Here is a 24,437-nt window from a genome sequence, read left to right on the forward strand (position 1 = left end):
GGGGGGTGATGTGGGGGTTGGGGGTAGCTGGTGGGAGCGTGGGGGTGACGGATGGGGGCGTGGGGCCTAGGGAGAGGGGTGGTGGAGACTGTGGGGGGCTGCCAGGGCCTCGTTGTACCCCTTCCCACCGGGACGTGGCAGCCCGGGAAGCGGCGACCCCGGGGAGCCCCGGGAGAGGCCTGATGGGGGGACGTGTTCTTGTGGGATCACGTTCCTCAGGGGGGGGTTCACCTCCCCGTGCTCACTCTCGTTCCCCCTTCTCCCTGCCCCCCAGCACCTCGCTGCTCGGTGGCAGCAGGGCATGCCGGCCTCGGTGGGGAGCTGAACTCCGGCCTCCTCCTGCCTGCCTGCGAGCCCGGCCCCCTTCGTCATGGCTGACACACTGGAGTTCAACGAGATCTACCAGGAGGTGAAGGGATCCATGGTGAGCAGCACCAGGGGCAGCTCAGTGCTGGGGGCAGCTATCTGGGGTGCTGCCCGATGCCAGAAGTGCTCACCCCCATCTCATGGGCTGGAGGCACATGGTGCTGTGCGGCTCTGAGGCCTGGTCTCAGCTGTACGCCCAGGGGTGCTGCAGTATGCCCCCCCATCCCTGCAGCTCTTCCACTGCCTCGTCCTGGCAGAGCATGTTTTGCTGAGCTCAACTGGAAATGGGAGCTGAGGCGCCTTGTTTCCAGAGCTGAAGCATTTTGGAGCATCAACAGGGGCTTTTAGTAGCAGCCTGTTGCGGAGCTAGCGAGGTTGTGGTTGGGAACGTGTCCAGGGGAAGGAATGCCAGCTGCAAGCGTTCACTCTTTTATGCAGTAGCTACTGCTGGGCAGCTGGGTGCTGTAAATCAGCCTGTTCCGGTGCTTGGGGGTGGGCAGTGTCCTGCTGCAGTGATGTTGAGGATTTCTGGGTCACCCTGTGGCATTTGGGAGATTGTTCCTAAATGCCTGATGGAGCTCTGGTACCGAGGCTGCTAGCAACCTGGCTGCCTGAATCCCAGCAGAGGGTGATAAGGAGTGCATGGAGAACAGAAACTGTTGGGTGGTTGGGGAGTTCACTTCGTGTCCCCTGGGAGAGCTTAGCAGCTGTCTGTGCTGTGTGGAAGTTCCCCACCTTGGCCTGCTCCCCTCTATGTGCGTGGGGTGAGCTGCCTGTACCTCACACCTACCTCCCACCAGAATGATGGCCGGCTGCGGCTGAGCCGCCAGGGCGTCATCTTCAAGAACAGCAAGACGGGGAAGGTGGACAACATCCAGGCCTCAGAGTTGGCAGAGGGTGTGTGGCGGCGTGTGGCACTCGGTCACGGCCTCAAGCTTCTCACCAAGAATGGCCATGTCTACAAATACGATGGTTTCCGGGAATCGGTGAGTCCGTGCCATCTCTGACTGTTGCCTGAGCCATGTTGACCATCCTTTTTTCAGCTAGCTTGTGCTACAATCTCTTTGCTTGTCCTGTATCAGGCCACGCTGCCTGCAGGATCTGCCAGATCTCACAAAGCTGATCTCCTTGCCTTTAACAGCAGCTGTTGTCTGTTATTCTCATCATGTACTGCGGGCAATGTCCCAGTTACGGGCTCTGTGCCATGCTGATGTGTACATGGCAGTTTCTGATGAGCATTCTCTGTTTCCCTGTTCCTTCCCACCTCGTCGCAGGAGTTTGATAAGCTCTCAGATTTCTTCAAGGCACACTATCGTCTGGAGCTGGCCGAGAAGGACCTGTGTGTGAAGGGTTGGAACTGGGGCACAGTGAGGTTCGGAGGTGAGTTGTGGTAAGATAGGAACAGGCCAGTGGTGCTGCTGCTTGGGCAAGGGAATCTGTGCTGCGTGTAGGCCAAGGTGGTGGGGCTGGGTGGGAATCTGATGGCTGGGTCAGTGTCGTTATCCCACCAGCACCCAGCTGTTGACAGCTTTAGATGCTCCTCTGGGAAACTGCCCCGTTTTTAGTGCTGATACAACACGGATGTTGGTCATCCTAGGAAAGCAGGAGATACTTGCGGGCAGCACAGCATGTTCAGCGGGTAGGCAGAAAATGTTCAACGTAAAAGAGAAGTCTGCATGGGAGGTGTGAGCATCTAATAGAGCCTTCCAAATTCCTCAGGGAGCCAGAAGAGCTGGTGGATGTTCCTCCCTGGTCTGAGAGAGGAGGAAGAGTGGAATAAACAGCCTTTTTGTTTTTGATCAATATAATTCTCTGGAACTATAGCTGAGAGGAGAAAGCCTAGAGATTTGTGTGGAGAACATGGGAAGGGAGGGAGAGGGGAGGCATTTCTGGGTTTTGAGAGAAGAGCGATGATGCTGCTGGAGCGTGGATCTAGGATGGAACTCACCGTGGGTCTGCGCAGCAGGGTGGACCTTAGGTTCTTATCCCTTCCACCTGCTGTAGGGCAGCTTCTCTCCTTTGACATCGGGGAGCAGCCGGTGTTTGAGATCCCCCTCAGCAATGTCTCCCAGTGCACGACAGGCAAGAATGAAGTGACGCTGGAGTTCCACCAGAATGATGACGCTGAGGTCTCACTCATGGAGGTTCGCTTCTACGTGCCCCCTACCCAGGAGGATGGTGTTGACCCTGTGGAGGTGAGTGAGGCACAGTGAGGCACACTAGTTGGGTGCCCTCACCGAGTGCTTGACCACAACTCCCTCTCCTTGTAGGCCTTTGCTCAGAATGTCCTCTCCAAGGCGGATGTGATCCAGGCAACTGGTGATGCCATCTGCATCTTCCGGGAGCTGCAGTGTTTGACGCCTCGTGGGCGATACGACATCCGCATCTACCCCACCTTCCTGCACCTCCATGGCAAAACCTTTGACTACAAAATCCCCTATACTACCGTGCTGCGCCTCTTCCTGCTCCCACACAAGGACCAACGGCAGATGTTCTTTGTGGTGAGGAGGGGTGGAGTTGTTCTCCCTTTCTCAGGAAATTGTTTCAAAGGATTTTGGGTCCTCACCTCCTCTTCTGTTTTCAGATTAGCCTGGATCCACCGATAAAGCAGGGCCAGACCCGCTACCACTTCCTTATCCTGCTTTTCTCCAAGGATGAAGACATCTCACTGACCCTCAACATGAATGAGTGAGTTCTCGCCAGCCAACTTCCTTGACTCCTTCCCTGGACCTGGGTGTTGCGGGGAGAGCTAGTGCATGTATTGAATCTCTTTGGTCCTTGTTCTTGTCATTATCCTCTATTTCTGCCACGCAGGGAAGAGGTGGAGAAACGCTTTGAGGGGCGGCTCACTAAGAACATGTCAGGCTCCCTCTATGAGATGGTCAGCCGAGTTATGAAGGCACTGGTGAACCGCAAGATCACTGTGCCTGGCAACTTCCAGGGGTGAGGCATTGTTGTTGCTTCTGGCTGGGTGAGGAAGTGTGGGACCTTCCTACACTAAGGGTGTGCGTGGAGGTATGGGGAGAGGTAAAGTGAACCTTGTTGTCCCTAGGACAGGAGATTCTTCTTGTTTTTGTGGTCTCAGGCCAGCTGCTTGAGATCCCCTCTTGACTCAGATAGCAGGACCAACATCTCTTTTTCTATAGTCAGGGTGAGGGGGTTTTGCAAGAATTTTACCCCATGCAAGCAGGAGCAGTTGGTGGACTTATCTAAGTTGCTATCTCAGTGGGGATGTGCAGAGGGAGGGGTGTTTGCTCCCCACTGGTGTAACATAGCAGTGTTTGCCCTCACAGACACTCTGGAGCCCAGTGCATCACCTGCTCCTACAAGGCCAGCTCAGGACTTCTCTACCCACTGGAGCGTGGTTTCATCTATGTTCACAAGCCGCCAGTGCACATCCGCTTTGATGAGATCTCCTTCGTCAACTTTGCCCGTGGGACCACCACCACCCGCTCCTTCGACTTTGAGATCGAGACCAAGCAGGGCACACAGTACACCTTCAGCAGTATAGAGAGGTGGGCACAGAGTGAGCTCTTACTGTAACGTTGGGCTGTTCTCTGTCCTGCAATGCAGCTCCATTGCCCCTGTGTCCTCTGTGTTGGTCACACACGGTGGATCTTTACTGATGTAACAAGGTGATCGTTCTGCTCGCTGTGTTGAGAATGCACAGTGGGTGCCAGCGAGCTGGATCCCACCTGTCCCTGACCACCCCATCTCTCCTGCAGGGAGGAGTACGGGAAGCTCTTTGATTTTGTCAATGCCAAGAAGCTGAACATCAAGAACCGAGGCCTCAAGGAGGTATCTGCTGCACAGGGCTGGTTCTCTGCGCCCTGCTGGAATTACTGGCCTGCAGGCTGGGGTGGGGAGATGACTGGGACCTTTTTTCTTCTCTCCAAAATTTTGCTGCTTTTTTTCCTTTTATTTTTTTTTCACCTTTCTTTTCTTTCCTTACCCTTGTAGAGGAAAAAGGTCCGTGCGATACCCCTTCCTCTTTCTCTTCTTCCTCCTCCTGGTGCAGGTTTCCTCTGCATGGCTGTGTTGGTCTCTGACTAAACCCAGTAATTGCAGCATGATTTGCAAGAGGGGCCCCCACCTAACTCAAGTAACATCTTTGGGGAACCTTTCCTGCCCCTCTCTCTGCATCCCTGATGAGGAGACAGGGAGACAGATGGGACACTGTGTGTTTCCCAGGCTGGCCATGCATGCATGTAGTTTCTAGAGAATGGACTGTATGCAGATGTGGGGAGCATGGAGAGCAGCTCTTACTCTGTCCCTCCTGCAGGGTATGAAGCAGAGCTACGATGAATATGCTGACTCTGATGAGGACCAGCACGACGCCTACCTGGAGAGGATGAAGGAGGAGGGCAAGATCCGGGAGGAGAACGCCAATGATAGCAGTGATGGGTCTGGAGAGGAGACAGGTTCGTGCTGGGGCTGCATCTGAGCCCCCACTGCCTGAGGGGCTGCCTGGTATGCTCAGGCTACTTCCTTGGGTTGAATCCTGCTGCGTTCCTTGGTTGTCCATCTTCACCTCACACTCTGTCCTTGCAGATGAGTCATTCAACCCCGGGGAAGAGGATGATGATGTGGCTGAAGAGTGAGTAGGGGCTGGGACCGGACTCTTAACTATGGGCAGCTTTTGGAAGATGCCATGTGTGGGCACTGTGTGGGGTGGGATGAGGCTGTGAGAATGCTGGGGAGTACATCTGATGCAGACAGTATCGTTGTGAATGCCCTTGTAAGTGGGTGCACTTCTGGTCTGTCTCTCGAGTTCTCTTGATGAGAACTGCAGTCTGAACAAGTGCTCAGGGGCATCATGTGTGCTGATGGGAGTCAGGTTCAGCACAAGAGGAGGGGTGGATCTTGGTGCAGTTCAGCAGTGAGGCGTTGCAAATGCCTAAAGTTTACGGGAACTCAAAACGATCAGCCATGTTCGTGGAAGGAGAGTCCCCTGAGGGCTGTTAAGCGCGAACAGAGCGGATTCAGCTCAGGAAGTCTCCGAACTGCAGGTTGCTGGAGGATGGGAGAGTTCAGGGGCAAGTCCTGCTATGTGCTTGTCACTGCCACAACTCCCTCACCTCCTGCTTCATCTTGCTGGAGTAGAGATCTTGAGCTTTCCCTGAAACCAGGTCACTTCACACAGGTTTGACAGCAATGCCTCGGCCAGCTCCTCCAGTGGGGACGGTGACAGTGACCGAGGTGAGAAGAAGCCAGCCAAGAAGGCCAAGATAGTCAAAGACCGCAAGCCCCGCAAGAAGCAGGTGGAGGTAAGAAGTTGCTGCTGGTAGAGTTGTGGAGATCAGGGCTCACTGCCCTTGGAATATGGATTGCTTTTCCCTTGTTTGGAGCAACACCACAGGAGATCCAGGTCACAGCATATCAGCTGAGCTGCTTCCCATTAGCCTTCTGCTGTGGTCTGATCCGATCCTACCACTTCACAGTGCTTTGCCCAGTTTGGGTTGTCCAAGCCTGGCTCTTCTGCTTCCTGCAGGCTTTTCTTCATCCTGCAAATGAGTCTAGATTGAAACTCTTCCAAAGGATATAGTGGTGTCTGAGCCTGGCAGTACCTTCTGATTGTTGGAGGACTTGCCCCCCACAGGTCCTCCACGTCCTCTCCGCCTACTCTGTGGGTGCTTTCACTTTTTTGTGTGTGTGAGCTGACGACCCATCTCCCTGATTAAGTAGCTGAATAATTACTGATGGGATGCAGGAGGCATCATCTTGGGGTAACCCTAAGTCTTCAGTGTGTGGGGTATTTCAAGTTTTGGTTCTTTCCGTTCCCTGCTTTCTAGAGCAAGAAAGGCAAAGACCCCAATGCTCCCAAGAGACCCATGTCGGCTTACATGCTTTGGCTGAATGCCAACCGAGAGAAGATCAAGTCAGACCATCCTGGTATCAGCATCACAGACCTGTCCAAGAAGGCTGGGGAGCTCTGGAAAGCCATGTCTAAGGAGAAGAAAGAGGTGGGTTGCTAAGCCAGATTTAGTAAGGGAAGGTGGATGTCAGGAGGCCTGGGAAGCTCTTGCTTGGATCTTGCTGCTCCATTAACAGATCAGGAAAGGAGGTTGGCAGTGGGGAGCTGTCACCTCTGAGCTGGTGAGCTGTTGTGTGAGCATGGTCTCCAGGTGGTCAGGGACATGGGTGGAGATAGTGTTGGACTCAGGTGGTGCAGAGGCTCTTGCTGGCGGATGGTGCGGGAACAAAGCGCCACTAACCTGCTTTTGCTGCAGGAATGGGATCGCAAGGCAGAAGATGCCAAGAGGGATTATGAGAAGGCCATGAAAGAGTACAGCGTGGGCAACAAGTCAGAGAGCTCCAAGATGTGAGTGTGCTAAGCGGACAAGGGGACGTGGCATGGCTTCACTGGAATCTGTCCTTAGCTGTTGTGGTGGCTGGGCCTCTCCAGGGCTGGGGGGTTGTGAGATGGGACCAGTGCACTGTCAGCAAGGTAATGCTTCTGTCTCCTCCACCCTCCCAACACATGCATAGGGAGAGGTCTAAAAAGAAGAAGAAGAAGCAGGAGAAACAGATGAAAGGGAAAATGGAGAAGAAGGGTGCTGCCTCCAAGTCTTCGTCCTCCACCAAGTCCTCTGCCAAGAATATGAGCGAGAGCTTCAAGAGCAAGGAATTTGTCTCCAGCGATGAGAGCTCCTCTGCAGAGAGCAAGAAGGAGGTAGTAGGGCTGTTTGGTGGTGGGCTTCACTCATTTACCTCATCCCTACAGGCATGTGCTCCTCTTGATAGTATGCACATCCAGTCTTGTAGTGGAGGACTGAGTTTAGTCTTTGCTATAGGTACGGGAGTAGGTGGAGATGAGCTGCTCTGCTTCTACTGTCCTGACTTCCTGTTTCTTCCCACAGGACTCAGATGATGAGAGAGGCGCCAGCCCGGCCCAAAGCTCAGAGGATTCTGCGTCTGGCTCGGATTAGTGCTGTCCCCGCTGGCTCCAGGCTGGTTCCCAGATCAGCGTGAGGACTGGGTGGGCCGGCCCGCAGGAGGGGGCCTGGCTCTTGGGCTCTGGCTGGCTCCGAACCTGCTTGGCCGCCCTTCCTCCTACCCCTGCTGCCAGGTGAGGGGAGGCACTGGAGTGGGGCAGGAGGGTGCCCAGACTCACTGCCTGAGCCCTTCCCCTCAATGCCTGGCTACAGAGCGAGGCCCTGTGGAGGGGAGGCCCAGGAGGAGCCTCAGTCCCACCTCTGCCCTGTTTCTCATCAATTTATTTTTTTTAAATACTCGGGTTTGTTTTGGTCTCTTTTTTTCTTTTTGTATTTTGGGTCCGTTCACATGGCAACTCGGATTGAATAAAAAACACCCGCGGCGGGAGTGAGTGTGGGTGCGGAGGCAGGGGGTGGGCTGGGCTCCCCTTCCCCCGAGGCACACGGGGTGCTGGGATGCCTTCCTCCCAGCATTGCCTTTCTCCCGGCATCGCCTCGGCCTCCTTGAACCACAGCCAGGGGCTGAGCTCACTCGCAGCCCATCCATTAGCAGCCCGAGCCCCTCCTGCGGGCTCCCTAATCCTGTTACAGCTCCATCAGCCTCCTAATGGAGGCCCGGCGGTCGATCCTGATGCCGTGCGGATGTTCTCTGCTCCCTGGAGTGTTGCACCGTGGCTGGGGGTGTCAGGTGGGGGGGGGCAGGCGGCCCCAATCCCCATTCCATCAGCGTTCCCGCTTGACCCCGGCACGGCGGCCTGGCTGCGAGTCAATCGCCGCAGGGGAAGGGGAGAGGGGCGAGGGGCGAGGCCTGGCTGCTCGCTCCAGAGCGTAGGGCCACACGTAGGTCAGCGCGGGTTTGTGGGGCCGCCGCACCCCGGGGGCGCCACAGGCCGGGGGTCCCCTCTAGCAACCTCACAGTGGCGCACGTGGGGCCCGAGCGGCCCGCAGCTCGATGGTAGGTGGAGGTGCCACGCGGCGCCGCTCTAGTTCGCCGCTCTCGCTGGTCGGAGGAGGCGGTGGCTCGGCCACGTGGGGTGGGCGCGGCCCGTGGGGGGCGCGGTCGGTGGGGAGGGGGGCGAGGCCAGCGCTCATGAATATGCAGCGGCAGCGGCGGCGGGTGAGCGCGGGTAGGGCGCGGGGTCACGGCGGGAGCGCTCCGCGGGGTACGGTACCGGAGCCGGGGGGGAGGGGCGCCGGGCGCGTGGGTGGGGTTTTCCGAGCACGCGGGTAGCGGTGGGGCTCGGGGTCCTTGAGGCGGCCGAGGCCGTCCTGCTCGCCGGGGCCGAAGCTTGGGCTGCGGAGTGCACAACGGCCTCCTCGGCCTCCCTGCGGCCCCTCCTCGTAAATCGAGCGGGGGGCTCCGTTGCCATGGCAGCGCGCCTAGGCCCGCCCGGCCACTCGAGCGGGGGCTGCGTTACCGTGGCAACGCGCGCAGGCCCCGGAGGATGGAAGGGGGGAGGGGGCACCCCTCTCTCCCTTCCCCCTTCCAGCCCCGTTCCACTCCCCCCCCCCTCAACCCCCCCGCTTCCCTTCGCCTCGTCACCGAGCGGGGCCTCGTCAGCATCCCGGGGCTGCCAAGGGGTTGGGAAACAGCCTCGGCGGGGGGAGGAGGGGCGGGGGTGGGGGGGGATGGCTTCCAGATGTGCCCCCTCCGGTGCTGTTTGGCCGGGGCGGGGAGTCCAGAGGGAGAGGGGGCCGAATGGGGGGGGTGTGGGGGAAACGAAAGGGGGACCCCGCGCCGCGAGTGGGAAGGGAGGGAGCGGGGAGGAGGCGAGGGGAAGGCAGGGCAGGGCCGCGAGGAGGAGGAGGAGGAGGCACGAGCGAGTTTTTCCTGTCCCCGCAGCGCCAGTGAGTCACGGGAGCCGTGCGGCCACGCCAAACCGGGCCTGGGGATCGCGGCCCGCGCCCCTCCAGCCCCCTGTCCCGGCCATGAGGCGGCTGCGGGGCAGGTGAGGGGGGAGATGACCCTGTAGGGCCCGACGGGGCTGGGGATTGGGGCGTGGGAGCGGGCTGCTGCTGGCAGACTGGGACGGTGAGGGCTGACGTGGTGTGTTGAGGACTTCCGAGAGGCAACGGGCAGCTGGTGGTGGGGGCCGGCTCAGGTATTGGACACGGGGTCGGTGAGGGTCTGGCACGGCCTTTTGGGAGGCTCGCTGCATGCGGAAGCCAGCCCGGGTAAATGGGGCTGGGATACACGTGTCTACTGAGGTGTGCAAGGGACCTGCATGGTGTGTGCTGTGGCCGGGTGCTGCCGGCGGGCTGGGGCAGTATACAAAGGGTGGTGCGGCCAAACGGAGGCTTGGCGGTGAGATAGTGGGTTGGCACGGTGTGTAATGTTGGTATGAGTGAGTGGGAAGCCAGCACCACGATGCAGCATGCTGCATTTACGGCAGAGACTGGGGGCGTGAGGGTGAATGGGGCGGTGGGTCCCAGAGGACAGGGTGGACTAATGTTTTTCAGTGACAGTTCTCCCCTCTCTCTTCCGCAGGGGCTGAGTGCACGCTGAATCTGCTGAGCATTAGCTCCAGCTTCACCATGGCCTCCCAGCCCCAGTCCCTGCACCCTCCGTTGCCCTGTGCCTCTGGGGGGGCCGGACTGGTGGCTGGAAGCCCTGAGAAAGGTGAGAACTCCCCAGACCTGTTCACGTATGTTTTTACCCCAAAGTGAAACGTCTCCAGGGGCTGTTGCGTTTCTCCAACTCTCCGTGTTTCTCCTCATCTCTCTCCCACAGGCAGTCCTCGCCCCAAGCCTCCTGTCCGGCCCAAGCCCCGTGTGCTGCCCAAGCCGGCCGTGCCTGCCAAACCCTGCCTGCCTCACCCTCCACCAGCACCACGACACTCTCGTCCCGAGCTGCCCTCAGCAGAGAAGATAAACCGCCTGGCAGGACCCCAGCCATACAGTGGGGGCGGCTCTGGGGTGGCCCTCAGACGCCCCTCTTTCACCATCAAGTCACCTGAGACCCCTAACGGGAAGGGCCTCCCATGCCCACCAGTTTTGAGTCCTGAAGACTCGTGTTCAACTGCCAGTGATGAGGTGCCCCTGGCCCCATCGACACCGTCCCGCAAAGGTCCGGCTCCCTTTAAGGTGACGCCAGTGCCTGTGGCAACCAAGATGGAGCGATTTCCAGGCACCACCGTGGAGGAGATTCTGGCCAAAATGGACAGCAAGGAGGGTCCAGGGAGCCCTGACCGGGCCCGCCTCTCTCCCTTTTGCCCCGATTCTTCCTCTCGCTTTGGCTCCAAGACCTTCACTGCCTTCCGGAGACGCCCTAGTGGGGAGGCAGATGGAGACTCCCCTGGTGAAGCCCGCCAACTGCTCCAGCAGGCTGAGGGAGAGCTGGGGACAGGGGGTGACAGATACCCGATGGTAGAGACGAGGTGAGGAGCAGAGGATCTATCCCAAGGATGGGGACTCATGGGGAAGGCATTAGTGGGCAGTTCTAGGGATGGAAATTAATGGAGCTGGAGGGGACCTGAGGTCTGGTCACCAGCACAAGGCTGCTGTTCCTCCTAACCAACAGTGCCTTGAGCTGCCTTCGTGGGAAGGCTTGGTCACCCGCGACAGCTCTGGTGGTTTATTAAAACCACAAGAATGGGCTGGCCCAGCTGAGGAACTGCCTCCATGCTTGCAGCCGTCTGGGGCTGGAACCTTGCCAGACAGCACTCCACTGCCCAAGCACGGAATAACGGGGTTACTGCCCCTGGGAAATGTTCCCCCTTTTCCCCACTCTATTTTGTTTTTACTAGTCTGCTGCAGATCTGTGGGACTCCCGGCTGCAGGATGGGCTGGTTGAAAGCCAGCACTTGGCTGTGCTCCCTAAAGCTGGGCACCTCTGGGAGCGGGGCAGGGGCTATTTTAAACCAGAGTGTGAGAAACTTGCACTCCAAAGGATGAAAAACTTTCCAGAAAAGGGGTTGTAGCTGATTTGCCTTTGCAATCCTAACCTACCTGATAATTCAGGGCATGTTTCGAGTGCCCCTTACAGAGAGTTAAGGGCTGATTGTGGTCCTCGTCCAAATCCTTCTGCGGCCAGAGCCGGATGGTCTGGGGTTGGGAGGTGCATGCTTGTGGGAGGAAGAACGGGGCGCACACCATGTTTACCCCCTGCCTGTTTTTCTCTGGCAGCAGCTCCTCCCCAGCCGGCCCGAGCTGTGCCGGGGACCCCTGTGGACTCCGGAGGCCACCATCTCCCCCTGACGTGAGTTCTCGCCGCACCCTCCTGCGTCGCGGCCGCTCCACTCCTGGGCTCTCTCCTTCGGGGCTCTCCTGTCTCCTCCGGGGCTCCCTCTCTGCGGGGTGCGTGTCTCTCCTTTCTCCTTCGGGTGCCAACTGCTCTGGGGAAGGCGGGTGACTCCACTGCAGCCCCATCTCCCTCACTGGGTGCCCAGGTGCTGGGCTGGGCTCTTGGAACAAGAAGCTGAGTTTCAGTTCTGGTGCCGAGGTGGGGACAGGGAGAAGCCGTGAGTCACCAGCTGAGATTTGGTGACGGGCAGGTATGTGGTAGGCGGGCCCATTCCACTTCCCTGCCATGCCCCCTCCCCATGCTCTGGAGTGATGACAGAGACACTAAAGGTGGCAGGACTGCTGTGGAGAATTAACCCTTAACAGCTCTAGTCAGGGTTTGGCCCACCCTTGTCAGGGTGATGCTGGTATGTCTTGAGGGTGCCCAGGCCCATGCGGAGAAGATTATTAGGGTGGTGGTATTTTTATTTCTTCTTGCTTCAGTTCTTCCTCTCCAAATCTGTCTCTGCACGTTGATGGTTGGCGGGCACCAACAGGGCTGCTGAGGCAGAGGAGCAGGGCTCTGGGCACTGCTTGGCCCTGCCCCTAAGGGCATGCATCTGGAATGGGAACTTCTGGGAGCTGCCGAGGCTGTGTCACACAGGAAGCAGCTCTGGTGCTGGCAGGATGTGCGGGCACCTCTTGTCCACAGGGCTTAGGGGAGATGGGGCTAGGGACTATGATTGTCACCGTATGTTGGAGCTGTGCTGGCAGAGAGGGGCTGAGAACTGTGGCTGGGTGATGCCTGGGAGGTTCACCTTGAGTGACGTGACTTTCCTCCCTGTTCTTTTTCCAGCTCTCCTCTCTCCAGCTTGGACCTCCTGGCTCCCCAAGATCCCCTGCTTGCCCACCTCCAGGAGCTCCTTTCCAGCCTGCTGAGCCTTCTGCCTCAGCCCCTGGTTCCCCTGATGCCCCCCCAGAGCTGCTGGCCCCTGGATCCCCGACCATGGCCCCTGAATCCCCTGAATCTCCAGCTCAGCCTCTGGCTGAGGAGCTCTTGGCCGCCTCCATCCAGGCTCCAGGTGCTCCCTCATCTGTGGTTGAGCCTTGGCTTGGTGCCTCCCGCTCCCCAGGCTCCCCACACACCCCCAGCGAGGGATCCCCCACTCCTGCCAGCCCCTCCACATTGGGCACACCCCAGCTACCCCCTAGAGCCACCTGCCCCCCTGGCTCTCCTGAGTCTGCCACCGAGCCTGAGCCCTCACCTCCCCCAAGCCCACCCCCTGAGCTCCCTGCTAGAGCTTCTCGCCCTCCAGGCTCCCCTGGGGGTCCCGATGACTCCCCTGTGTCCTCTCGGACTCCTGAAGGTCCTGATTTCAGCCTTTCTCCCTCAAGCAGAGACTCAGGGCTGCGACGCTCATCAGAGGGGGTGCTGCGGCCCCCTCCCAGTGAAGGGCAGGGCATGGGGTTGCTGGGGGGTTCACTGGGTGCCCTGCCCCAGCCTGGAGACCTGCCAGCAGAGCACTTGCTGAGCGGCGAGTCCAGTTGGAGCCTTTCCCAGTCCTTTGAGTGGACGTTCCCCACACGGGGGGTGAGGGGGCTGCCATCCCCACCCAGGTCCCCCATCCAGGAGGCAGCTGACTCGGGGCTGTCTGAAGAGGATGAGTCAGACAGGGAGGGTGCAGCCACTGGATCCCATGGGGACAGCGGGAACACAGATGGGCCTGGCCCTGCAATGACCATCAGCTGGGGAGCAGAGGGGGCTCCATGCCCGGGGGGTCCTGTGGCTCAGCAAGAGGCTGAGAGCTCGGAAGAGGAGGAGGGAGAAGAGGCAGAGCTGAACAGCACCGAGCTCCACATAGTGGAGCCTACCTTGGACCCAGCTGAGCCTGAGCCCCCTGTCAAGGCTGCCCCATCAGATCCAGCCCCCACTGAAGCTGACGCCTCCTGGGAGCCAGCGGGCGACTCTCCTGCAAGCCTGCAGGGCCTCGGTGGGCCGGGCCAGGATGAAGGCTCCTCAAAGGGCCCTGATGCCCACACCGACCCACGTTGGCTGACCGAGCTGCTGGCATCACCTAGGGCCCGCACATCAGGACGTGACCCTCTGAAGGCCGAGGAGCAGGAGGTGAGGGAGCGCGAGGCTCCGTGGCACCAAGGGTTAACGGCACGTTGCGTGCAGCGGTGCGGTTGCGCGCCTTTCGCTGCAGCAGAGCTGTCTGACGAGTTGGGTGGAGGCTGAGCAGGAGCGTGCGGTGCCTACGGGGAGAACTGGGGTGGGGCGGGGAGCTGTGTGCGCACTGGAGAACCATGGCTGGTGAGTCGGGGACCACGGCCATCCTCCGGAGGCTGCTGGCCAACCTGGAGCTGCGGGATGAGCTGGAGAGGGCTCAAAGTGCTGCGGGGTCAGAAGGACCCTGGGCAGGCACAGTGGCTGTGAGTACAGGCAGCTCACGAGGCTGGGGGGTGAGCAGTGGGACCTGACTTCCCTTTGGAGAGGATTATCCTTGGATATTCCCCAGTCCTTTTCAGACTATCCTCTGCGGTGTTTCTCTAACCCTTTCTCCTCTTTGACTCTCTTTCTCCAGGGCTTGCTTGGCTGGTCACGGAAGGACCTGTGCAGTGAATTTGGCATTGGGAGATCTCAGCAGGCCGGTGCTTTTGACTGGAGCCATAAGGCTGTGGCCAGACAGGGGGACTGGCCTGATGAGATGGAGCAGGATCAAAAGTTTAGGACCAACTCAAGCAGGAACAACAGCTGCAGTATCAGTGATATGAACCAGCAGGATAGAGCCTTTGCTGCTGCTGAAAGGGACTGGAGAAGCAACTACAAAGGGACAGAGCTGATGGGGGATACGAGGCTTGGCAGCAGTGACTGGCCCAAATCTCATGGTCCGGGGGAAAGCTGCCTGCAGGATCAAGACTTCAGCAAACCCACATGGGGCACTGGGTATGGCTTGGACAGTGCAGGCAATAGAGAGGAGGTCAGCTCCGGGAAGGCTGAATGGAGCAGTCCCTACAGCGTGGGACATGGCCAGCAGCAGGACAAGGAGCTGAGCTCCAGGCAGCCCGGCTGGGCTGGCAAGTACGGCTCTGGGGACCTGGAGACTCACAGTGGGGATGCTGCACCTGTGTGGTCTAGTGAATATGGCACTGGTGATGCAGGCATCAAGGACAGGGAGGTCACCTCGGACTGGACCAGTAAATACAGTAGCAGGGATGCTGAGACCAAGGACAAGGATTTTACTCTAGGCTGGGCTGGCAGATCCAGCACAGGGGAAACTGAGACCCCGGACAAAGAGTTTTGCTCCAGCAGGTCGGCTTGGGATGGCAAATACAGTACCAGAGACATGGAGAGCCAGGACAGAGAGTTCAGCCCCAGCAGACCAGCCTGGTCTGGTGAATACAGCACCCAAGACATGGAGAGCCAAGACAGAGAATTCAGCCCCAGCAGATTGGCTGAGGCCAGCGAATACAGCAGCAGGGACATGGAGATCCAGGACAGGGAGTTTAGCCCCAGCAGGCCAGCCTGTGCTGAAGAGCACAGCACCAGTGATGTGGAGAGCCAGGACAGAGAGTTCACCAGCTGCAGACCCACCTGGCACAGTGAGTACACCAGCAGGGACATGGAGAGCCAGGACAGAGAGTTCAGCCCCAGCAGACCAGCCTGCACCAATGAATACAGCACCAGCGACACGGAGATCCAGGACAGGGAGTTCAATCCCAGCAGACCCACCTGGCACAGTGAGTACAGCAGCAGGGACATGGAGAGCCAGGATAGGGAGTTCAGCCCCAACAGACCAGCTGAAGCCAGTGAGAACAGCGCCAGGGATGTGGAGACCAAAGACGGGGAGCTCAAATCCAAAAAACCGGCCTGGGATGATGAATACATCACCAAGAACATGGAGAGCCAGGACAGGGAGTTTGGCCCCAGCAGGTCAGTCTGGGCCAGTGATTACGACTCTATGAACACCAGAAAGGGAGAATTTAGTTCTAGCAGGCTGAGCTGGGCTGGTGAATGCAGCATTGGCCAAACCGAACTGGCTAATGCTTTTGGCGTCAGAAAAGAAGACTTGCCTGGCTTGTGTGCCCCCAGTTGCCCAGGCCAGAAGTCCAGCTGGGGAAGCACTGACCAGCAGGAGAGCAACACCAGGGACTGGGCTGAAGAGCTGCGCCTTGGAGGAGCTGAACACCAAAATCAGTTTGGTATCATTGGGACAGAGCGAGGGTCCGATCTCTCCAGCACTGCAGTGTCAGCAGACAGCCCGATGTCCTGGGCAAACAAAATGAGGTCTGAGGTCCCACAGGAGCCCCTGCAGCCCCTGGCAGACTGGCACAGCGATCTCTCCTTCAGCACCTCAGGTTTTTCTGATAAAGTTGATGAGGGTGAACCAGGCCAAATGGCCTGGGATGAGGGCCTGGCACCTGTGAGCAGTTCTGCCCAGCCCCAGCAAGCCAAGGTGGAGGAACCAGGCTGGAGCCAGGACCTGGAGGAAGCTGGCTGGAGCGAGAAGCTGCGTGAGGCTGAGGCCAGGCACCAAGAGTGGGCCAGTGCCTTTGGGGCCCGCTGTGCTGCCAGGAGCCAGGACTTCAGTGCTGGGGAGCCGAGCCTGGGAGGTGATGGCGGTTCAGCAGATGGGTAAGGAGGGTATGGCTGGTGGGGATAGAGTCTGGGAGGTGCTGGTGTTCCCTTGGCCTCCTGAGAAATTGGCAGAATGAGCTCCATGCCTTTATGTTGCTGAGATCTGGGGAACCCCACGCTCTAATTTCAGCCATACTTGAGCTGGGGATTTCCAAAACGATAAATGCCCACAAGCTGCCAGAATGTAAGGATGCCAGGAGGAAAAAGGCAAAACTCCTGCTGGCCTGAAGAAGGCCCCAGCCTGGTTAATATGTTGTGGGTGATTCCCTGCCAGTCTTAAGGGGAATTTCCCAGAATTGCCACCCCCTTAGTGTGGATCTCACTTGGCCTTTCGCAGTGGAGAGGGAGAGTCCCAGACACCTGAGTTCTGTCTTTGACTCACCCACATTCACAGGAACAGTGTTTGGCCTTCCCTGTGCCTTAGTTTCCCCTGAGGGCTGTCAGAGGGAAATTAGGAGAGATTTGGGGCTGGACAAACTTTGTCCTCTTGTCTTCCCCACCAGAAGCCCTGAAAACATCCATCTCTCAGACTCCAGCCCACCACTGAGTGATGATGCTGTGGCTGAGCCTGCAGCTGCTCAGTCCCCCTGGGGCGAATCAGCTGACCCACTGCTGAGAACAGACCCCATGGAGCAGCAGGACCTGCCTGAGCTGGCTGCTGCCCCTCTGCCACCAGAGGCTGCTGGTGAGACCCCAGAAACAGAGACCGAAGAGACCCCTTCGGACCACCCAGATGGGAAGAGACCGGTGAGCTGGGAGGAAAAGAGGCTCTCTGCGAGTGTCTCGCAGCCCGAGGGACTTCTGGACCTCTCTGGTCAGGATTTCACCTTTCTCGAGGTGAGTGGGGAGGATGGAGCTTCTGACTTCCTCCTGCTGTACTGAGGGAGCCCAATGGTCAGGGGAATGCAGACAGAGGCTGCAGATGCAAGGCCACCCTGTTCTACAGGAAGGTAGCCACCATGAGAGATCCATAGAAAACAGTGGAATGGATGAGTGGGTGGATGGATTGGGGACCCTGAAACTCCCCTCTGCTGGGCACTGAGCTGTCCCCTGGGCTTTGCAGGACACAGAGGTTCTGGACAGTACCATGTACCGCAGCAAGGCCAACCTGGGCCGCAAACGAAGGCACCGGGCACCTGTTCTCCGCCCCGGGGCCACTTCAGAGGGGGACAGCTGGATCTTCCAGGATTCCACAGGTGAGAGCCTGCAGGACAGTGACAACAGGATAGTGGGGTGGGGTGGTGTGCTCTTAGAGATGTCTCATAGTGATGCTGTCCCCCACAGAGCCTCGTCCAGCCCGTGCAGCAGCATCCTCCGATGAGGAGGCAGCAGAAGAACCCAAGAGTCGGCGGGTGCGAGCGTCCCCGTCGGGCAAGGGTGTCAAGGTGCCACTCTTCCCTGGCCTTACCACATCTGCCCTCAAGGTAGGGCCTACTGGAACCCCAGGCAAGCAGATGGAAGGGACGTGATTTCTAAAGGGTGGGGAGGAACAGGCAGGTTGAAGGACAGTCCAAGGCAGGCAGCATGGAGAGGGAGGGAGAGGATGCAGTGGAAGGATTTGAGGATGGTTGGGGGTGAGAGCACTGTGTGCCCATCTGACTTCACCTCCCAGGCCAAGCTGAGGGGCCGAAACCGCTCTGCTGAGGAAGGGGCATCGCCAGTGGACAGCAAGGCAACCCCCACAAAGGATCCCCATGTGCAGCGCTCCAAGTCCTGCAAGATCCCTGGCCTGAGTGGGAAACCCCTGGCGCTGCCCCCTAAGCCTGAGAAGTCTTCAGGGTGAGTGCTGGGCTCAAGGAACAGTTGTGATGATGCTGGGTGGATATGCCAGGTTGGGTGTTGGTGTAGGACTACGGACGTGCTGGGGACACTGGGGTGCTTGTGGGTTGTGAAGGAGTGGGCAGAATTGAAGTCTCAGAGGCACTGTGAACAGCGATGCAATGTTGGTGGGATGGTTGGAAGTACGGGGGGCTGTGCTCAAGTTCTGCAGCTGCTGGCTCTGAGGAACCATGTGCTCCAGGCTGGTATTTCTGGTGCTGGCAGTTAGCCGGAGGCTGGGCTGGACCTTGAGACTGGAGCTGGGAGCTGGAAGTGAGGCTTACTGGGACCAGCATTCCCAAGCCCTGTTGCCTGGGAGAACCGGGCTGCTCCACCCTAAACAGTGCTTGGGCCGAAGCCCTTAAAGCCACAGCTAACTCAGCTGCAGCTCAGTTCCCTTCGCACTCTCCTTGCCTTTCTTGGGCTGCATGGTCCCTCTGGGGAATGCAGCCCTCTCCAGGAGGATCATCTTGGCTTGATCCGGATCTGAGCCCCCAGAGCATTGGGAGAAGCCCTTGGGGCAATGGGTGTATTTCTGGGGGCTTTGGCACTGTGGTGTCAGCGCCTGTTTGGATCTGTGCAGGTCAGACGCCTCCCCACCCCACTGGCTGCAAGCGCTGAAGCTGAAAAAGAAGAAATAGTGAGCTGATCTCATGGGGTGAGTGCCAGCAGTTATGCTGCAGCTGGGATGAGGGCTCAAGGGGATGTTCCTCCAGCTCTGGATCACCCCTAGAGCTGATGCTTCCTCCCTGGCCCTCACCATACCTTCTCCTTCCCCATGTCTCTTTCAGGCTCGCTCTCCTGTCCACATGTCTAGGAGGCTGATGGCTGGCATCCCCAGGATCAGGCTCCCTCTTCCCTCTAGCAGGACACACACACACATCTATGCACTTTGTATGATGCTCGCAGGGTTCCCACCCCACTCTTGTCCCTCCCCACTCCCATTTCCCCAGAATTCCTCTTCCTCGTCGTCCCCCCTCTTCCTCATGTCCCCTGGGGGCTGGAGGTGGTCACAAAGGCCCCTCCCTTCCCTGACCTCCCCCTGCTCTCCTATCACCCTCCAGACAAAGAGCAGCAGGTCATTATTTTGGTGCCACTTGACAGGACAATAAAACTTTGTTGGTTGGTTTGGTGGGGTCTTGGTTCTTCTGTAAGATCCTTGGTTCTAAGTCCCCCTCCCCCCTCCCCATCCCCCCCCTCCAAAAGGAGGTGTACCCATGGAACATTGGGGGAACCTGGTGTAAGGACTGCCACCAGGAGGAGCTCTCTGCTCTCTGTCCGCAGCTGGAATATAGGTAGGTTGCAATTGTGCTTGTGGGATGCATGGTGCCACCCTTGCTTTGTTCACTGTCCCCATGTCCCTGCTGCTTGTCTGGATAACAGAAATGCAGTGGGAGTGCAAAAGCATTCCTGCACACGGGGACTGTGCACAGGGCCAAGGTAGATGTGCTCATGCAAAGCAGTTGCAGCGCCCACCCCGCTGGTTATGTGCATGCACTCATCCCTGGCTCCTGTGCTCGCCCTTTCTCCAAACTGTGCCCCAAGGCCCTTCTGCCTCTTCCATGTCTGCCTCCCTGCTGTGGGAGCTGGTGCTGGGTGTTGTGGTTACTCTGAGGAGGAGTGGGGACAGCTCCTGGCCCCAAACCTTCCTGGCAAGCTGAGCAACCCCAGGCGAGCCTGTGCCAGACTCCACCCAACCTGGGAGCTGAGCTGGCTGATTCCATGTTCTGCCATAGGGCTGGGCTTTCTTTCCTTTCTTCCTGACACAATCCGGGCAGCATCACCCACCAAATGCTGGCTGCCCCTGCGGTCCTTCCCCAAGATGTCTTCAACACCTGGCTGTGCCCCAAGTCCTTTCCCGGCCCTGTGATGGGAACTCCAAGCTGTTTATTCTGAGCCGAACCAAGCGGAAAGAGGGGGAGACAGATGGAAAGATGGAACCAAGGAGTTGTTTCTTCCCTGGTAGGATATGAGTAACTCCAGCTGACTAGAGAGGAAGTCACCAAATCCCACGTTGAGGTGGTTAAGCTCTGCCCTTGTGGCGCAGGGATTTTGGGCACTGTGAGAGTGCGTCCTTTCGGCCATGCATTCACAGGGCTTTGGAACAAGCAAGGCCCACATTGGACGGGGACAGTGTCCCAACCACAGTGAGAGGGACGGCTCTGGGTACCCGCAGTGCTCTTGGGAAGGCGCCGAGCCGTTAGCTGATCTGAGATCTCCTGATGAGCCTTATCAGGGTGGTGGGGCCGGTGGATGCTTTGCCCCCCCGCTGAAGCTACAGAGGAATCTCAGTCTCTTATCTCTGACTGCATCCAGTGGCTGCTGCGACCCCCTGAGCCTCCGTGTGCTGCATTCCTGCTGTCTCACAGAGTGCAGTGGGGGCATCGCCCACCCCCACCCTCGTCCCCAGCTGCTTTTGGGGCACGCGTTGCTGTCAGCAGGCTGGAAAGGGTTACCTGTTTCCCGCTACCCACAGGAGCCAAAAATAGCGGGGATCGTTATTAATAGTGATCCTCATTCCCCACGCTGAAACATCTCCCTTTGTAGCAATTTCAGGCGATACCAAGGGTCTAATTAACATTTCTTTTTGTTTCCCTGTTTTATTCAATTTATTGTCTGTCTTAACTAACAGCTTTATCTGCCTTTGGGTTTTGAGCAGTTCTGTCTCTTCTTCTTCAAAAAAAACCGTATTACTTTAATCTGAGTCAGCAGCCATCACACTTCTGCACTGAGTTTTAACATCTTTGTCTCTAATTCCTCCGAGCACCGCAGGCTTTAGCGGTGTTGCAACCTGCCTACCTCACAGGGTTAACTTTGGCTTCCAAAGCTGACTATGTCCCAGGTAATTGGAATATTTCATTATTCATTATCTTCCTCTCCAGCCTGATTATGCCCCATTTGTTCTTGTGGGGCTGAGTCAGATTTTGGTCCTTTCCTCCCTAACTTCAGAGAGCACTCAGGGCTGCCCTGTGTTTCAGCAGTCCAACGGATTTGCCTCTACTTTTGGCTGCACAGATCCCTGTGTTAATTCATCAGTTCTAAGGGCAAAAGGCACATCGTGGCTCTGTTTTTCAGGCTCTGAGCTCCAACCTTTTGCTTCTCTCAGCCCAGCAGAGGCTGGAGGCTTATCAGCCACAGACCTTGGCTTCCCTTTAGCAGCTTCCCAACCAAAAGCTGCGATCGTGAGAGTGAAGCCGCAGTGGGACAGTGCTGTCCTGCAGCCTGGCAGTGCTTTCTTCTTGCTCCCTCCCCGTGGTTCTTTCTTTGGAGGTGACTTTCCAGCTTTGTTCACTCAGGGGAAGGTGTCAGCGCACAACAGGCTCCCAAACACACTGTGCTCAGCGTGTGGCCCTGGCAATTTGGATCCCCTCTGTGCCAGGCATGACTGCAAAACGCCAAACCTCAAATGCAAAATGCAAGATGCCGAGTGCGAAGCAACGAGTGCCAGGTCCCAAGTGCAAAGTCACAAATGCAAAATGCAGCCATCCCAGGTGCAGCAGCCCCAGTGCAAAATGCCAAATGTGAAATCCAATTTCCAGGTCCCTGCAGGGCAGCAGACCTACGCCTGGCTGTGGGGCTGCAGCACCGAGCCCCTGCGCGGGGGGGAGCGGGGTTATCTGTTGGGCTGATGTGTTGACACCTGGGTGAGAGCCAGATGGGAGGCGGGGGGGGGAGCTGTGAAATTTCCCACGGGGCTCCCCCATCCTGTCCATCCTACTGAGGAGGAGGAGGGGGGGGGGCGGAGGGCGGGGAGGAAGGGGAGGTAACGTGGTGGGATTCGCTGGGCTGGGCTCAGAGGGCCGGAGGAGGTCGGCGGTGAGCCTGGGGATGAGCTGAGCTGCACCCAGCCCGGCTGGCGGCATGGAGGAGACGGGATACATCTACACCGAAGGGGACAATGAGACCGATTGCGAGTACGAGGAGTGGGGCTTGTCACTGGCCCTGCTGCCTACCATCTACCTGCTGGTCTTCCTGCTGGGCACGGCGGGCAACGGCCTGGTGCTCTGGACCATCTTCAAGGGCGGGCGGGAGCGGCGGCGCTCAGCTGACACCTTCATCGCCAACCTGGCCGCCGCCGACCTCACCTTCGTGGTCACGCTGCCGCTGTGGGCCGCCTACGCCTGGCTGGGCTACCACTGGCCCTTCGGCACGGCTGCCTGCAAGGTCAGCAGCTACCTGGTCTTCGTCAACATGTACGCCAGCGTCTTCTGCCTGACAGGTCTCAGCTTCGACCGCTACCTGGCCATCGTGCGGCCGCTGGCCACGGCCAAGCTGCGCTCAAGGGTGAGCGGGCTGCTGGCCACCGTGGCCCTGTGGGTGCTGGCAGCCCTGCTGGCCCTGCCGGCCCTGGTGCTGCGGCAGGCGGCCGCGCTGGGGGGGGACACCAAGGTCACCTGCTACATGGACTACGGGGGCCTGGCGGCGCCGGGGACCGAGGCTGCCTGGGAGGTGGGGCTGGGGCTCTCCTCCACGCTGCTGGGCTTCGTGGCCCCCTTCGCTGTCATGCTGACCTGCTACTTCTTCATCGCCCGCACCGTGGCCACCCACTTTCGCCGCGAGCGGGCAGAGGGGCCCCGCAAGCGCAAGCGGCTGCTGACCATCATCGCCGTGCTGGTGGCTGCATTCGGCGGCTGCTGGCTGCCCTTCCACCTGGTCAAGACCCTCTACGTCCTGATGGACCTGGAGGTGCTGCCCTGGTCCTGCGGCCTGCACGCCTTCCTCAACAATTTCCATCCCTACTGCACCGGCATCGCCTACATCAACAGTTGCCTCAACCCTTTCCTCTACGCCTTCTTCGACCCCCATTTCCGCCGTGCCTGTGCCGCGCTGCTCTGCTGCCATCCCCCCGGGCCCGGGGCCGAGCGCTCGGGCAGCTTCTCCTCGGGGCACAGCCACCCTCCTGGAGGCAAGGGGGCCCTGGCTATGGGGGGCAAGCTGGACCCTGCCACCCAGGAGACGCTCTTCCGTGCCTGAACCCCCCCCTCCCTGGCAGCCCCCCGAGCTGGTCTCCTTGGGGGCGGCCCCTGCATACTTAGGGCCCCCCCCCTTCCCTTCCTCTTGGTGCCCCAGAGCCTGGCTTGCTTTGGGGAGCCCTGTCTCTGCTTGCGGGATGTGTGGGAGGAAATTGAGGCACGGGCTGGGTGGGCTCCCCTTGTCCCCTGGGGGGTTTGGGCAGGGGCACGGCCAAGCTGTGGGATTTGTGACAAATAAATGAATTTTGGTTACAAAAAACAAAAAGGAGTAGGGTGTGTGATTCCTGGGGGGGGGGGGGGGGGGGGGGGGGGAGGGGGGAAGGGTTGATGGAGAGGCGTGGGGGTTATTCTGGTCCACGGAAGGGTTGGGGGGGGTGTGCACACAGAGGCATTTCTGTGCACCTCAGAACCCAGGGAACATCAGATGAAGTCCCCACCTCCTCAGATCACCCTGCTCACAGGGTGGGAGCTGATTGAGAGCCTGATTGCATCAGGTCCTTTCCTACCAAATCCCTTTTTTAGGTTTTTACCTTTATCTGAGGCCAAATCCACCCTGGGTGACTCATGCCAGGGCTGCAATGCTCACAGAGCCGGGAGACATTGCCCCAGCCCGGCCACCACTGCCTCCAGCTCAGCATGGGATGGGGCTGCCATGGGGCTGCACCTTCCCTATCCGCAGCCCTGTCCTTCCTCACTCTCCCCTGGCGCCAGGCAGGACAATGGCCCACGATAGCCTGGGATTTTGATGAGCCACCAAAACATGGTCCTCTCGTTTCCATCTCCAGCCCCAGACGCTTCCTGAGCCTTCGCTTTAAATAAATCTTCACCCTATTTGCTATTTGCATCCTTCATTTACTCACGATTAACTATCCTGTCTCCTCAGCTTTTGTTCCCACTTGGAAAGGATGCAGGATCATTACTGAGTTCCTTGTAGAGCTTCCCGTTGTTTGGCGGTGGGGCTGTGGGGTTTGTGTTGACCTTCCTATTGCCACGGCATCATTTTGGGCTCCAGCCCAGCCAAGCATATCACCCCTAGGGGAAGGCCCTTTGTCTTAGCAAAGTTAATAGAGGAGGTGGCCTTGGAGCTGTGGTTTGGATAAAGGGGGGTGCAAAGTGGGTGCAAGCCAAGAGGGCAGTCTATGGCAGCTCTTTGAACCCTGGCTGGTGCTGATTGGGGTTTCCCCTTGGTTTCTCTCTTGGGCTTAAAGCCAGGGGAATTGGGGTGGTGGAAATGCAGCATCTGAGGCCACAGCCCAAAGGAAAATTTGGGGGAGAAGTGTGTTTACATTCAAGATTTCTGTCAGCCTCACTTTTTTTGGAAAAAGCAAGAAAAAGAGATCCCCGGTTCCTGCTCATTCACTCTTCCATCCCTCCCTCCTTCCCTCCCTCCGTCCATCCATCCCTCCATCCATCCATCCAAATCCTCAACCCCCCATCCTCCATCCATCCATCCATCCATCCATCCATCCATCCATCCATCCATCC

General features: G+C 58.5%; 3 protein-coding genes across 5 annotated transcripts; all 3 read left to right on the forward strand.

The window, feature by feature from the left end:
* Positions 1 to 133: 133 nt before the first annotated feature.
* Positions 134 to 7,600, forward strand: SSRP1 (structure specific recognition protein 1). Its single transcript, XM_042814981.1, has 16 exons — positions 134 to 424; positions 1,167 to 1,352; positions 1,641 to 1,746; positions 2,371 to 2,561; positions 2,637 to 2,867; positions 2,951 to 3,054; positions 3,181 to 3,309; positions 3,660 to 3,881; positions 4,092 to 4,164; positions 4,649 to 4,787; positions 4,918 to 4,963; positions 5,510 to 5,633; positions 6,159 to 6,329; positions 6,597 to 6,688; positions 6,856 to 7,039; positions 7,227 to 7,600. The coding sequence occupies exons 1-16, from the start codon at positions 371 to 373 to the stop codon at positions 7,293 to 7,295; spliced, it is 2,121 nt and encodes a 706-aa protein (XP_042670915.1). The 5' UTR covers positions 134 to 370; the 3' UTR covers positions 7,296 to 7,600.
* A 1,560-nt stretch (positions 7,601 to 9,160) lies between these two features.
* Positions 9,161 to 19,110, forward strand: TNKS1BP1 (tankyrase 1 binding protein 1). 3 transcript variants are annotated; one of them, XM_042814781.1, is made up of 12 exons: positions 9,161 to 9,250; positions 9,790 to 9,921; positions 10,033 to 10,678; positions 11,427 to 11,499; positions 12,379 to 13,647; positions 14,108 to 16,158; positions 16,665 to 16,998; positions 17,225 to 17,357; positions 17,446 to 17,585; positions 17,774 to 17,940; positions 18,563 to 18,637; positions 18,771 to 19,110. In XM_042814781.1, exons 2-11 carry the CDS (start codon positions 9,837 to 9,839, stop codon positions 18,618 to 18,620), a joined length of 4,956 nt encoding a protein of 1,651 aa, XP_042670715.1. In that variant the 5' UTR covers positions 9,161 to 9,250; positions 9,790 to 9,836; the 3' UTR covers positions 18,621 to 18,637; positions 18,771 to 19,110. The 3 variants fall into 3 exon arrangements, with proteins under 3 accessions (XP_042670715.1, XP_042670717.1, XP_042670716.1); XM_042814783.1 differs by having other exon boundaries at positions 16,668 to 16,998; XM_042814782.1 differs by having other exon boundaries at positions 11,430 to 11,499.
* Positions 19,111 to 21,776: 2,666 nt separating this feature from the next.
* APLNR (apelin receptor) lies at positions 21,777 to 23,217 on the forward strand. Its single transcript, XM_042814342.1, has one exon. The coding sequence runs from the start codon at positions 21,841 to 21,843 to the stop codon at positions 22,951 to 22,953; it is 1,113 nt and encodes a 370-aa protein (XP_042670276.1). The 5' UTR covers positions 21,777 to 21,840; the 3' UTR covers positions 22,954 to 23,217.
* Positions 23,218 to 24,437: the final 1,220 nt, after the last annotated feature.

The sequence above is a fragment of the Centrocercus urophasianus genome, unplaced genomic scaffold, assembly GCF_019232065.1.
Source record: "Centrocercus urophasianus isolate 14NV4802_14NV808 unplaced genomic scaffold, USGS_Curo_1.0 seq_14, whole genome shotgun sequence".
In the NCBI taxonomy this organism is placed as follows: Eukaryota; Metazoa; Chordata; class Aves; order Galliformes; family Phasianidae; genus Centrocercus; species Centrocercus urophasianus.

Bases quoted from the DNA above. Each gene is read 5' to 3' on its own strand.
- SSRP1 (XM_042814981.1), top strand. From the start codon at position 371: ATGGCTGACACACTGGAGTTCAACGAGATCTACCAGGAGGTGAAGGGA. The intron at 6,689-6,855 runs GTGAGTGTGCTA...ACACATGCATAG, and splicing joins AAGTCAGAGAGCTCCAAGAT to GGAGAGGTCTAAAAAGAAGA. The intron at 7,040-7,226 runs GTAGTAGGGCTG...TTCTTCCCACAG, and splicing joins CTGCAGAGAGCAAGAAGGAG to GACTCAGATGATGAGAGAGG.
- TNKS1BP1 (XM_042814781.1), top strand. From the start codon at position 9,837: ATGGCCTCCCAGCCCCAGTCCCTGCACCCTCCGTTGCCCTGTGCCTCT. The intron at 9,922-10,032 runs GTGAGAACTCCC...TCTCTCCCACAG, and splicing joins GGCTGGAAGCCCTGAGAAAG to GCAGTCCTCGCCCCAAGCCT. The intron at 10,679-11,426 runs GTGAGGAGCAGA...TTTCTCTGGCAG, and splicing joins TACCCGATGGTAGAGACGAG to CAGCTCCTCCCCAGCCGGCC.
- APLNR (XM_042814342.1), top strand. From the start codon at position 21,841: ATGGAGGAGACGGGATACATCTACACCGAAGGGGACAATGAGACCGAT.